This window comes from Lynx rufus, unplaced genomic scaffold, assembly GCF_022079265.1.
Source record: "Lynx rufus isolate CCGP_SWC_20201006 ecotype Redwood Valley unplaced genomic scaffold, mLynRuf1.p SCAF_3, whole genome shotgun sequence".
Taxonomy (NCBI): domain Eukaryota; kingdom Metazoa; phylum Chordata; class Mammalia; order Carnivora; family Felidae; genus Lynx; species Lynx rufus.
In genome coordinates this window covers 143,853,300-143,866,628 of record NW_025814845.1, presented here as the reverse complement: position 1 = coordinate 143,866,628, position 13,329 = coordinate 143,853,300, and the positions used below count along the sequence as shown (strand labels likewise).

At 36.9% G+C, this 13,329-nt stretch overlaps 1 protein-coding gene across 4 annotated transcripts in view; it reads left to right on the top strand.

Moving 5' to 3' along the window:
* The window catches only part of NEK1 (NIMA related kinase 1), a 230,289-nt gene that overhangs the window by 7,599 nt on the left and 209,361 nt on the right, over window positions 1-13,329 (top strand). For all 4 annotated transcript variants that reach the window (XM_047090703.1, XM_047090704.1, XM_047090701.1 and 1 more), the window contains exons 3-4: window positions 3,085-3,234; window positions 3,665-3,761. In XM_047090703.1, the coding sequence (XP_046946659.1) occupies window positions 3,118-3,234; window positions 3,665-3,761 (214 nt within the window). In that variant the 5' untranslated portion in view covers window positions 3,085-3,117. The remainder of the gene's footprint in view (window positions 1-3,084; window positions 3,235-3,664; window positions 3,762-13,329) is intronic.

Genomic DNA, 13,329 nt, shown 5'->3' with positions numbered 1-13,329 from the left:
TGTGTAAGCCTATTGTACATTTTTTAATTCTTTTTCGTTTAGTTTGAAAAATCTTTTAGGATTTTAATGCAGCCAAGAAGTCTCATGACTAGGAAATAAGTAGCTTGGTTAAATATGTTGTAAGGCACCGAAAGTACTCTATCTTTTCATGTTTTCCCCTTCCTCCAGTGTACAACAGTAGTTTAGTGTAGACTCTGCAGAAAAGAAGGAGTTGTGAGTTGCTCTGAAATCCATTGACCACAAGCCTTTTATCGTTCAGAAAGCTTTCTGCACTTGACAGTATTTGCTGGCAATTAGAATCATCGTTCTTCACTACCAGGAGCAGCAGATTCTGCTACACTGAGTTGTCAGAACCACAGTGCTCAGGAATGTGGTAGGCAGTAGGGTGTGGTACTAGGGACTCTTGGAACTTCTGTCTCATCAGTGTGGTCCCTGGAAAGGAATTGGCAACTGAATTTTGAGGCAGAGCCAAATTGACTAATTTTGTTTCTCTTTCTTGGCAGCAGTCACAGAATAATGATGGTTGTGAAATAATCTCATTATATGGTTATTATTTAATGTAATTTGATTTGTGAAATTTAGTTTTCTAAGATGAGTTTATCTTGCTATTTTTTCCTAAATAGCATGGTAATGTAATATATTCATGTCTGGGAGAAATCATTAAATTCTGGCTGGTGCCCAGATAGCCATTATATTATGCCAGTTGACCATCTTGGACTTGAGAGTATGTTTGGAGTGACTTCTTTAACTCACTGATGATACTATATAGTTATTGTAATAGTTAATTTCCTATTTTTCTTAAAGTTGTTAAAAGCCTTGTCGTATCTTACAGAAATTTTGAAATGTTATGTGGTTGTAGTGTTTTCTACGATAGAAGAAGGCTCTTTCCCACAGAAGTTCCTCAGGCATAATTATCCCATTGATTTTACCAGAGGCTGGGTTCTGGACTTTAGTCTTACAGGTCCTGAATATAAATTTTGTCATTTAAGGAGATTGGATCATATTTTAGAGGCAAAGTAAAATTAAACAAATTTAATATTGATGGATGAAATGAGAACATGGATTTGTTAATTTATCATGAGAAATATGGTAAACTGTCACAGAAATATTTATGTGGTCTTCATGACAAGGCCATTTCTCCTAGAAGGGAATCCTACATTGAAGGCCTGCTTGATGTGAATAGACATAGAAAAGAACAAGTTAGATAAATTAAGTATTTATTAGTTTTAAATTAATACAGTGAATTAATTTACTATAATTTGGGGTAATCTTGCCAATAGACTGTGCTAATGATTGTGACCATTTCACTCTCTTTCCCTCCTCCTTCCCTTTGACTTTTTTTAAGCTTTCGCCAACTAGGATTGGACTCTGGCTTCCGTCCCACCCATCACTTTCCTGAAATTACTATTACTAAAGTTACTAATGACCCTAGTCAGGTACCTTGGTATGGTAAGGGTCTAATTATGATACCAAAGGCAGAAATACGAAGATTAATAACATGTTTAATTAATATCAAAATAATATCAAAATAAATTTTTATATGTAAATAAAATAGGCAGATAGCATATAAGGAAAAAATATTTATGATGGAGAGGGCTAACATCTTCATTAAAAAGGGACTTTTACAAATTAATAAAAAGACTATTCCAGTAGAAAACGAACAAAAAACATGAATGAGTAGTTCAAAAAAGAAGAACTACAAATGTTCAATAAATGTGGAAGAATTTTTCAAATTAACTGATAAGCAGCAGAAATTCAAATAAAAATGAGACACCATTTCCCTGTTGAATGTAATGAGTAACAGTAACAACAGTGACAGTGCTCACTATGTGTCAGGCATTATTCTACAATAGAATACTGAAATTAACTAATCCTCCCAGTAGTTCTGTAAGTATGTACAATTGTTATCCACATTTTACAGATGAGCAAACTGAGACACATAAAGCTGAGTAACTTGTCCAATGTCACATAATAAAAAAGTGATAAAGGGGCGCCTGGGTGGCGCAGTCGGTTAAGCGTCCGACTTCAGCCAGGTCACGATCTCGCAGTCCGGGAGTTCGAGCCCCGCGTCAGGCTCAGGGCTGATGGCTCGGAGCCTGGAGCCTGTTTCCGATTCTGTGTCTCCCTCTCTCTCTGCCCCTCCCCCGTTCATGCTCTGTCTCTCTCTGTCCCAAAAATAAATAAACGTTAAAAAAAAAAAAATTTTAATAAAAAAAAAAAAAGTTATAAAGTCAGGATGTAAATTCAGGCTCCCCAACTTAAAGTTTTAGTGCTCATTAACTACTATCCTTTATGGCTTCTCAGAGATTTTAATAAATAATAACCGGTGTTAAAAGGGTATCTAGGAAGAGGTACTTTTGTACACTGCTGGTTAAAATATTAGTAGGGGTGCCTGAGTGGCTTAGTCTTGAACATCCGGCTGTTGGTTTTGGCTCCAGTCATGCCTTCAGGATTGTGGTATCAAGTCCCCTGTCATATTCTGTGCTGGGCACGGAGCTTGCTTGAGATTCTCTCTCCCTTTCCACCCATCTCCTGCACTTGTGTGCTCTCTATTTCTTAGGAAAAAAAAATAACATTTCTGTAAAACATTTAAGCTCTATGTTTCAAAATTTTAACATGTGCATATTCTTTGAACTAATAATTTATCCCAAGGAAATCCTTATAATAAGTACGTAAAAATGTATGTACAGAAATTTTAAAGTTTTTCTATAATAACAAACAATGTAAATAATTTAATGTCTAATAAGAGAGAATGAAATAATTTTGGGAAATGCATTCTTATTGGAGATAATAAAATAATGCTGCTAATTAACTCATAGGAAAAATTTTGTCTCTGTACGTTAAGTATATACAGTATTTGACTTTGCAAAGCATTCTTATAACATTGAAATGTCACTGTTTTTCTCTTTTGAACTATAACTAGGTTGTATGAGTAAAATTGAGATAAAGTGAATTTAATTTTAAGATTTTAAGTATCTTTTTTTAAAGTAAGCAAGTCACTAAGGAATTAGAATTGAATTTGACATAATTGTTATGGAAGACATGCTTTATCTCTGTTAACTGTTACTTTTCTTTAATGTCTAGTATTATCTGTTAAGATGCCTTAGAAAAAGAACCATGGAGAAGTATATTAGACTACAGAAGATTGGAGAAGGTTCATTTGGAAAAGCTATTCTTGTTAAATCTACAGAAGATGACAGACAATATGTTATCAAGGAAATTAACATCTCAAGAGTAAGTATTTTTTTTCTTTGGTTATTCAACTAATAGTCTGGTTTCAGTAGGGCTCACCATTAGACAACAAAAACAAACATGGCAGTGCATAACCCAAAGTGAAAGGCTGCCATAATCCCAAAGAGAACCACTAATTTCAGAATAGTCTGTATATCCTTTCATATTTTTTTCTGTGATGTGTGCTTGTGTTTATGTGTGTAAGTGTTTAAAGAAATACAGCACCTGCTGTTGTGTAACTTAACCTAGTTTGAACATCTTAAAATGTTTTTACTTGTGGATTAAACTCATTCTCTTTAACTTCTGTCTTTATTTTGTTATTTGGACTGTGCTTTATTGGTACTGTTATATTTTAACCACTCTCTTACTGATGGACTTTTAGATTGTTTATTGATGGTTTAATTTAATGTTTTCTTTTTCTCTCCCATTTAAGATGTCCAATAAAGAAAGGGAAGAGTCAAGGAGAGAAGTTGCAGTGTTGGCAAACATGAAGCATCCAAATATTGTCCAGTATAGAGAATCATTTGAAGGTCAGATAAATTTTGCAAGAGTTCAAAAGAACTAAGCCACGTGACAACTTTTGGATATTTTCCTTCTAACGTATTTTCAGGAAGAAAAGCATATAATTTTTGCTTCCATACATATGTATATGAGTATCAGCTTGATTCTAGGATAATACTAATGTTACCAGTGGGAGAGTCTGCATTGTGTGAACGGAGGTCTTGGTCCTTGGATTCCCCACAAGGAGATTTACGTGCGATACTTGCTAGAATAAAGACAGCCAGGAGGGAAGTAACAAGCACAAAGCAGTTTATTAAAGCAAAAGTACACTCTACCAGGTGGGAGAGCTGGTAGAATCTACCATAGGTTGTTTTGGGATTGGATGTTATTGGGTCTCTCTGGTTTGGGAGGCGCAGTGACTTAACAGTGGGGTGGTCTCTAATAGGAAACTCCTCCCACGGATTGAGAGGGGTAGTTTTTGAGCCTACTGGGATTTGTACCTGAAACTCAAGGCAGCCCTTCTCCAGGGCAGGGCAGTACATCAATGCAAATGCATTGTAATAACTCTAGGGGTTACCCTGGGCCGAGGTGGTAGAGGAAAGGAGGAGAACACCCCAAGGTCTTGGAAGCCTGAAGGTGAGGTTGTTGTGCCCCAGGGCTTTTAATGTGTGGCTTATCTGTCACTGTCCTTGCCTCTAGCTCTTGTCCTTGTCTTTCTCCTTTAAGGACTTGGGACTCTGTCTCAGGGCATTACTTCCACCGCTCCTGTCTCTTCTACCTAACACTAACACCACATTGTCTGTGTGTAATTTTATATTGCCTCACTGGTACTGTGATTGCTTAAAAAGAAGCAATGTGGTTAAATTTAAGAATTTGGACAAAGCAAAAAACAGTAACATGTCATTTTATTTTTTATTAAAAAAAATTTTTTTTAACATTTATTTATTTTTAAGACAGAGAGAGACAGAGCATGAACGGGGGAGGGTCAGAGAGAGGGAGACACAGAATCTGAAACAGGCTCCAGGCTCTGAGCTGTCAGCACAGAGCCTGACACGGGGCTTGAACTCACGGGCTGTGAAATCATGACCTGAGCCGAAGTTGGCCGCTTAACCGACTGAGCCACCCAGGCGCCCCAGTAACATGTCATTTTAAACAAAGCTTCCTTTAACTACTACCACTACTGCCACTAAGAAAATGTTGTGGTCTTTAGAAAGTATCCTAATCACTTGTGTTCTAGTATACCTCATTATTGTGATACTGAGGTATGTTGACCGTGTTCTCAGGTTCTTGAAATGTCATAGCTATAATGCTGTTTTTGGAAATATATATTTGGTAGTGCAGGAGCTAAGATAAAGCAAAGCTTCTCTAAAGGCAGGTGAAGATGGTTTGTTGGAGTCCTTTGGAAGTCTTTCCCATTGTTATCATAAATCCCTATAAATTATAAAACAAAGATTATTTGTGTATATATGTATGTATTTATTTTTTAGTTAACAACACTACTGTTTATTTAAGGAAATGGGTTGAAAAGACGAAAAAAAAAAAAGAAACCAAAAAAAGCTACTTCAGCTCCTGATTTTCTGTTGCTTGAGTCCTAAATTTATAATCATAGTTTTTTTCTCCTTCCTCAACCAATTCCTTGTCCTCCTTTGCCCTCTGCAGCATCTTGGCTGGGTGTGGTCTGTTTTGCCAAGTGGAATAACTCAAACCATGATCACTGCAGGATCTAAGTGTTTGAAAGTCCTATAATTTTTTGCAGTTTTTCATTAAATATGGCTATTTGGCAAGAGAGGAAAAGAGGAACCTTAACAAATCCATTGGGTTCCAGTAATAGCCTTCCTTGCCTTTATTGTGTTTCAGAAACACAGTTTCCCCTAATCACAATTCAGCACTTCAGCCAGCACAGTGATTCTTAACAGAAAGATAATTTAGATCGAAAGTAGTAGATAGTTTAAATGTTTGTTTCAGGGTCAAATCGCATACCAGTTTCAGAGTCTGAATTAGAGCAAAAGTATCCTTGTTCCCAAATTAACATGGTACGTACTAAAGGAGAACATACTTAAAAAGATAGGGATCAATTAACACATATCATAAGGTACTCAGTTCATTTATTTATGATGGCAGTGAAGTGAGGATTTATACAAGTGAAAGGGTACAGTGTTAACCATCTTCTCCTTCCCATGAACCTGAATTTCCTTTATCTTTATCCTTGCTTCTTCTTTAGTTTAATTTCTCTTTCATTACCATGATTTTAATATTTCAAATAAAAGGTTTGAATATATGTCAACAAATATTCTAGTGGGTGTTTTGTAGTTATATAGAATGCTTCACATAGAAACATCTAAATGAGTCAAGAGGTAGCACATTCTTTTTTTTTTTTTAATTTTTTTTTTTTCAACGTTTATTTATTTTTGGGACAGAGAGAGGCAGAGCATGAACGGGGGAGGGGCAGAGAGAGAGGGAGACACACAATCGGAAACAGGCTCCAGGCTCTGAGCCATCAGCCCAGAGCCTGACACGGGGCTCGAACTCACGGACCGCGAGATTGTGACCTGGCTGAAGTCGGACGCTTAACCGGCTGCGCCACCCAGGCGCCCCGGTAGCACATTCTTTAAATGAGGTTGTTTTCTTCTAATACTATTTAATTTTATTTATTATTATTTGTTAATCTTTATTTATTTTTGAGAGAGAGAGAGCAAGCAGAGGAGCAACAGAGAGAGAAGGAAACACAGGATCTGAGGCAGGCTCCAGGCTCTGAGCTGTTAGCACAGAGCCCAATGTAGGGCTCGAACTCACCATCCATGAGTTCATGACCTGAGCCGAAGTCGGGTGCTCTACTGACTGAGCCATCCACACATCCCTAATACTGCTATTTAATTTTAAAGGAATACATGCTCATGGTAAACATTCAAAAAGTACAGCTGGCACGAGCCTAAATTCTCTGTTCCTCTCACTCCGTCTTCTTTCCCATTCCCCTAGGGGTAAATAGTCAGTGTTATGAATTCAGTGTTTCTTTATTGTAGTTTCTGGAACAAACATATACATACAGTTTTTAACATTTAGAAACAAGTGGGATGATATTATCTATTTCTGCATCTTGCTCTTTTCACTTTATATCTCATGGATTTCTTTCCATGTCATTATGTATTGATGCACCACATTCTTTATAACTTTCTTATAACAACGGCAGCATATCCCATTGTGTGCATTGTATGGTTCTATCACAGTTTATTTAGCCAGTTTTCTGTTAGGGACACTTAGGTTGTTTTTAGTTTTTCACTATTGCAGATAATGTTGCACTGAATATCCTTGTACAGGTGTCTGTGTACTATCATAGTATTTCTGTAGGAGTGGAATTGTTAGACTAAAGGAAGTAAGAGTTCCTGTGTCTCTCTCACTTTCCAACCTTGGCTTATAATTCATTCTATAATTTATATGATACAGTTTTATCTGGTGATTCATATATATTTCTACCTTACCTGAATGATCTCATTGTAATCCATGTAGTTCTTTGAACCTCTGTAGTTTCAGTAAGAGCTTTTAGAAGCTCTAAAATACAAATGTTGTTCTCTAAAATGATTAAAAATAACTTATATATGCAAACATTTAAAATCCGTCAATTTTAGGGGCGCCTGGGTGGCTCAGTCAGTTAAGCGTCTGACTTTGGCTCAGGTCATCTCACAGTTGGTAGGTTTGGGCCCTGCATCGGGCTCTGTGCTGACAAGCTCAGAGCCTGGAGTCTGCTTTGGATTCTGTGTCTCCCTCTCTCTCTGCCCCTCCCTCACTTGCACGCGCGCTCTCTCTCTCTCTCTCTCTCTCTCTCTCTCTGTCTCTCTGTCTCAAAAATAAATAAAAAATGTTAAAAACAAAAGAGGCATCAAAGAAATGAAATATTGATGTCATTGTTAGATACCATTGTAAGTAAATCTTATGAAGTCACTTAAAAGGCAGTATGGTTCTGTTGTGACAATCATACAAATAAGACCACCAGTGTGATTTTCTTTTTTTTTTTAAGTCCCAACATTATGCATATGGGAATTTAGGGCATAGAAAAAATTGCATTGACAACATAAACAGATTTTAAAAATTGCTGTCTTTGGGGTGCCTGCGTGGCTCAGTCAGTTAAGCGTCTGACCTTTCATTTTGGCTCAGGTTATGATCTCATGGTTCTTGAGATCTAGCCCAGAGTCAGACTCTGTGCTGAGAATGTGGAGCCTGCTTGAGATTCTCTCCCTCCCTCTCTACCCCTCCCCTGCTCTCTCTTTCTCTCAAAATAAATAAACTTAAAAAAAAAGTGCTGTCTTCAATTTAACTTAAAAGGAAAAATGAAGGCCATGTGTATTGGAAAAACTTATAGAAGAATCAATAAAAGACGCCTATATTGAAGACAGATGTGAAATGTTTGGATAAAATTATTCTGTAAGACATGTGAGTGGGGAGAAAATAGTATTTCCAGGCATATAAATATATAACTGGATTATAATACTACATATCATAAGTATACACTTTACATCCCTAAATTTATAAAGTAAAATTTTAATCATTGAGAAAGTGAGGGATTATTTTGTATTACTGTATATTTGGGTATCTGGATTATACATTTTACTCAGGTATTTATGTACTGCTCTGTGTTTTTGCTTGTCTGTAGCTATCACCTTTTAATTTTGTTATTTTTATTTTCCTACATTCTGTGATTTTTATCCTCAAGTTTTATGTCTTACTGTTTCTGAAGTAATTTTTATATCTTTAATGGCAGCTTTTCAATATCATACTTGGTTATAGGTGTTAGTATTCAGTTTGTTCCTCATTGGTGCTGCCAAAATCTAACTTCTGTGTCTACTTGAAAAAAGCTTTTCTTTGAGGCTAAATTTGGATTACTTTTTGCTGCAGGTAATAGAGAATCTAACCAGTATTGGTTTAAGTGGAAAAGATATTTAATTAACTCACCTAACACGAAGTCTCAAACATAAGCAGTCCTATAACAGGGCATGTCTGGTAGCTTAGGAGTGTTACCAAGATTCAGGCTCTTCTCTTCTGCATTCTTAGTCTAAGTTTTTCAGCCTAATGCTTTTCACCTTGTCCCAAGATGGCTCTTGGAATTTAGGCAGATGTTTTCATCTAAGGCTGAAAGAGGGAGGCAGTACCAGCAGGTCTTCTTAAATCTGTTCATTTAATAAGGTAAACAAATGCTTTTTTAGAAGCCATTGTTCAGATTTCCTCTTACGTCTTATTGGCCAAAACTGGGTCAGTGACCACTCTAGCTGTAGGGGATACTCGAAATGAGAAAATCTGGGATTTTTTTTCAGCTTCTCAGTTGAGGAGTAATGAAGGAGAAGAGGGTTATAATTAGCTATTGAGTTAGTCAGCTAAGTGCATGCTTTGCTCGTTGGTTTGTATCCTCATTACTATGTTTTTGTTAAACTCTTAGTCATTTTCTAACATGCATTGAGGCTTAGTCACTTGTCTTATAGTCTTTTTGCCCCAACTTCAAGCATTTTATGTGTTGGTAGTTTTTATGAGTTTCAGAGTGTGTTTCTCCATTATTGTGTGAGCCCATTGGCGATAATGGTGGGAATTATATTTCTGTATCCCTAGCATCTTGTGCGAAGTGCCTGGCACATAGTGGACACTTGGATGGTTGAATGTTTGAAGAAATACAAAACAGATCAGTACGTCCCTTGTGGAAAAAAGGCTTTTCTGTTGACCTTACATTTTAAGTAGTATTTATCCCAAAATTAATAATAGATGTATTATAAGCAGCAGAAAATATTACAGTTTATGTCCTAGAGCTTAAACATTTTACTTCACAAGTATCTTTTAAGTTTATTTATTTATTTATTTGAAGTGGGGGGGGGAGAGAGAGAGAGAGAGAGAGAGGGACAGAGAAGGAAAGTGGAGGAGGGGCAGAGAGGGGGCGAGAGAGAATCCTAGGCAGGCTCTGGACGGTGCAGAGCCCGATGCAGGGCTCAAGCTCACAAACTGAGATCACCACCTGAGCCGAAGTCAGAAGCTTAACTGACTGAGCCACGCAGGTCACCCTAAACATTTTATTTTAGAATCGCTTCTCCTCCATCCCTTTCTCAGGGCCTGTTTAACCTTCTCTGTCTCTCACACACATATATACACATTTTCACCTTTTTTTTTTCTTGTTGATAGTTTGGTTTTTGATACATGCATCTGGCACAAAATTCCCATGTTCTGTAACAATAAAAAGTTTGCCCTCTATTCCTGTATTTGAGCCACCTGTTTTACTTCTTTGGGTTTAACCATTGTTACCACTATCTTGTATTTCAGAAATATTTGAAGTATTAATATAAAGCATATACAAGTGATAGCATACTGTACATGATTTTTTGCTTTTTTTATGCTATATAAATGTTAACATCCTATACATATCTCTTTACAAATAATGGATTGCACATTTTTGGGGGCTTTTGTTTTTTTATTCACATTGTGGTATCTTATATGTTTATTTGATATCATTCATAGAGTTATACAGATTCTTTTATTTATTTAGTTTTAATTTTAATTGCTGTATATATAGTGTTTAATATAGTGTTGTATTAGTTTCAGGAGTGCAGTATAGTGATTCAACAATTCTCTACATTACTCAGTGCTCATCAAGATAAATGTACTCTTGCTCCCCTTCACCTGTTTCACCCATCACCCCACCCACCTCCCTTCTGGTAACCATCAATTTGTTCTCTAGTTAAGAGTCTGTATTTTGGTTTGTCTCCTTCTTTTCTTTGTTTTGTTTCTTAAATTTCACATGAGTGAAAATATGGTATTTGTTTTTCTGTGACTTATTTCACTAGCATTATACTTTCTAGATCCATCCACATTGTTGCGAATTGCAAGGTCTTATTCTTTTTTTTTTTTTTTTTTTAAATTTTTTTTTTTTTCAACGTTTATTTATTTTTGGGACAGAGAGAGACAGAGCATGAACGGGGGAGGGGCAGAGAGAGAGGGAGACACAGAATCGGAAACAGGCTCCAGGCTCTGAGCCATCAGCCCAGAGCCTGACGCGGGGCTCGAACTCACGGACCGCGAGATCATGACCTGGCTGAAGTCGGACGCTTAACCGACTGTGCCACCCAGGCGCCCCTCTTTTTTTTTTTTTTTAAGTTTATTTATTTTGAGAGAAAGAGTTCACGTGTGCAAGTGGGGAAGGGGCAGAGAGAGAAGGAGAGAGAGAATCCCAAACAGATTCCATGCTGCCAGTGCAGAGCCCGATGCAGGGCTCGATCTCATGAACCCTGAGATCACACCTGAGCTGAAATCAAGAGTTGGATGCTTAACTGACTGAACCACCCAGGCGTCCCAAAAATCTTATTCTTTTTTATGCCTAAGTAATATTCCATCACATGGAATGTGTGTGTGTGTGTGTGTGTGTGTGTGTGTACACACACATTTGTGTATGTATATAGAGGTTTATATGTTTGTGTATGTATATACATATATATATGTTTGTGTATGTATATGTATGTATGTATATGTATGTATACAGATATACATACATATGTGTATAGATGTATGTATATGTGTGTATATGTGTGTGTGTGTGTATATATATATATATATATTTATACACACATCTTTTTTATCCATTCATCTATTGATGGACACTTGGACTGCTTCCATAATTTGGCCTATTGTACTTAATGCTGCAATAAACATAGGGGTGTATGCATCTTTTTAAATTAGTGTTTTTGTATTTTTTGGGTAAATACTCAGTAGGGGACTTACTGAATCATATGGTAGTTCTATTTTAATTTTTTGAGGCACTTCTATACTGTTTTCCAGAGTGGCTGTACCAGTTTTCATTCCCACCAACAGTGCATGAGGGTTCCCTTTTCTCTATATCCTCACCAACACTTGTTTATTGTGTTTAAAAAAAATTTTTTTTTTATATTTTTCAAGGAGAGAGAGAGCGTGAGCAGAGGAGGGGCAGAGAGAGAAGGAGACACTGAATCTGAAGCAGGCTCCTGGCTCTGAGCAGTCAGCACAGAGCCCAATGTGGGGCTCAAACTCGTGAGCCGTGAGATTGTGACCTGAGCCGAAGTCGGATGCTCAACCGACTGAGACACCCAGATGTTCCTGTGTTTTTGATTCTAGCCATTCTGACAGGTGTGAGGCGGTATCTCATTGTGGTTTTGATTTTCATTTCTCTGATGATGAGTGATGTTGAGCATCTTTTCATGTGTCTGTTGGCAATCTGTATGTCTTCTTTGAAGAAAGTCCTGTTCATGTGTTCTGCCATTTTGAATTGGATTATTTGGTTTTTTTGGTGGTGAGTTATGTAAGTTCTTTATATATATTTGGATAATGTTTATCAGATATGTCATTTGCAAATATCTTCTCCCATTCTGAAGGTTGCCTTTTAGTTTTGTTGATTGTTTCCTTTGCTGTGCACCCCTATGTTTATTGCAGCATTAAATACAATTTTGATGTAGTCCCAGTCATTAATTTTTGCTTTTGTTTCCCTTGGATCAGGACACAGATCTGGAAATATGTTGCTACAGCTGGTATCAGAGAAATTACTGTCTGTGCTCTCTTCTAAGGTTTTTATGGTTTCAGGTCTCGCATTTAGTTCCTTAAGCCATTTTGAGTGTATTTTTGTGTATGATGTAAGAAAGTGGTTCAGTTTTATTCATTTTCATGTAGCTGTCCAGTTTTCCCATCATCTTTTGTTGAAGAGACTTTTGCCAATTGCATATTCTTGCCTCTTTTGTCAAAGACAAATTGACCATGTAATGATGGATTTATTTCTGGGCTCTCTCTTCTTTTCTTTTTTTTTTTTAATTTTTTTTTAACGTTTATTTATTTTTGAGACAGAGAGAGACAGAGCATGAACAGGGGAGGGGCAGAGAGAGAGGGAGACACAGAACCGGAAGCAGGCTCCAGGCTCTGAGCTGTCAGCACAGAGCCCGACGTGGGGCTGGAACTCACGGACCGTGAGATCGTCACCTGAGCTGAAGTCGGACGCTTAACTGACTGAGCCACCCAGGCGCCCCTCTCTTCTTTTCTACTAATGTATGTGTCTGTTTTTGTGCCAGTACCATACTGTTTTGATTGCTACATCTTTGTAGTATATCTCGAAATCTGAGATTGTGATACTTCCAGTTTTGTTCTTTTCAAGATTGCTTTTGCCCTTTGGCATGTTTTGAGGTTTCATACAAAATTTTAGGATTGTTCTAATTCTGTGAAAAATGCTGTTGGTATTTTGATAGGGATTGCATTAAATCTGTAGATTGTTTTGGGTAGTATGTACATTTTAACAATTTTTGTTCTTCCAGTCCTTGAACATGGAATATCTTTCCATTTTTTTGTGTCTTCAAGTTTTTTTCATCAGTGCTTTATAATTATCAGAGTATAGGTCTTTCACCCTCTTGGTTAAGTTTATTCCTAGGTACTTTATTGTTTTGGGTGCATTTGTAAATGGAATGGTTTTCTTAAGTTCTCTTTCTGCTATTTCATTATCAGTGTATAGAAATGCAATGGATTTCTCTACATTGATTTTGTATCCCAAGACCTTCTTGAATTCATTTATTAGTTCTAGTAGTTTTTTGGTGGTCTTTTAGGTTTTCTATGTATAGGATC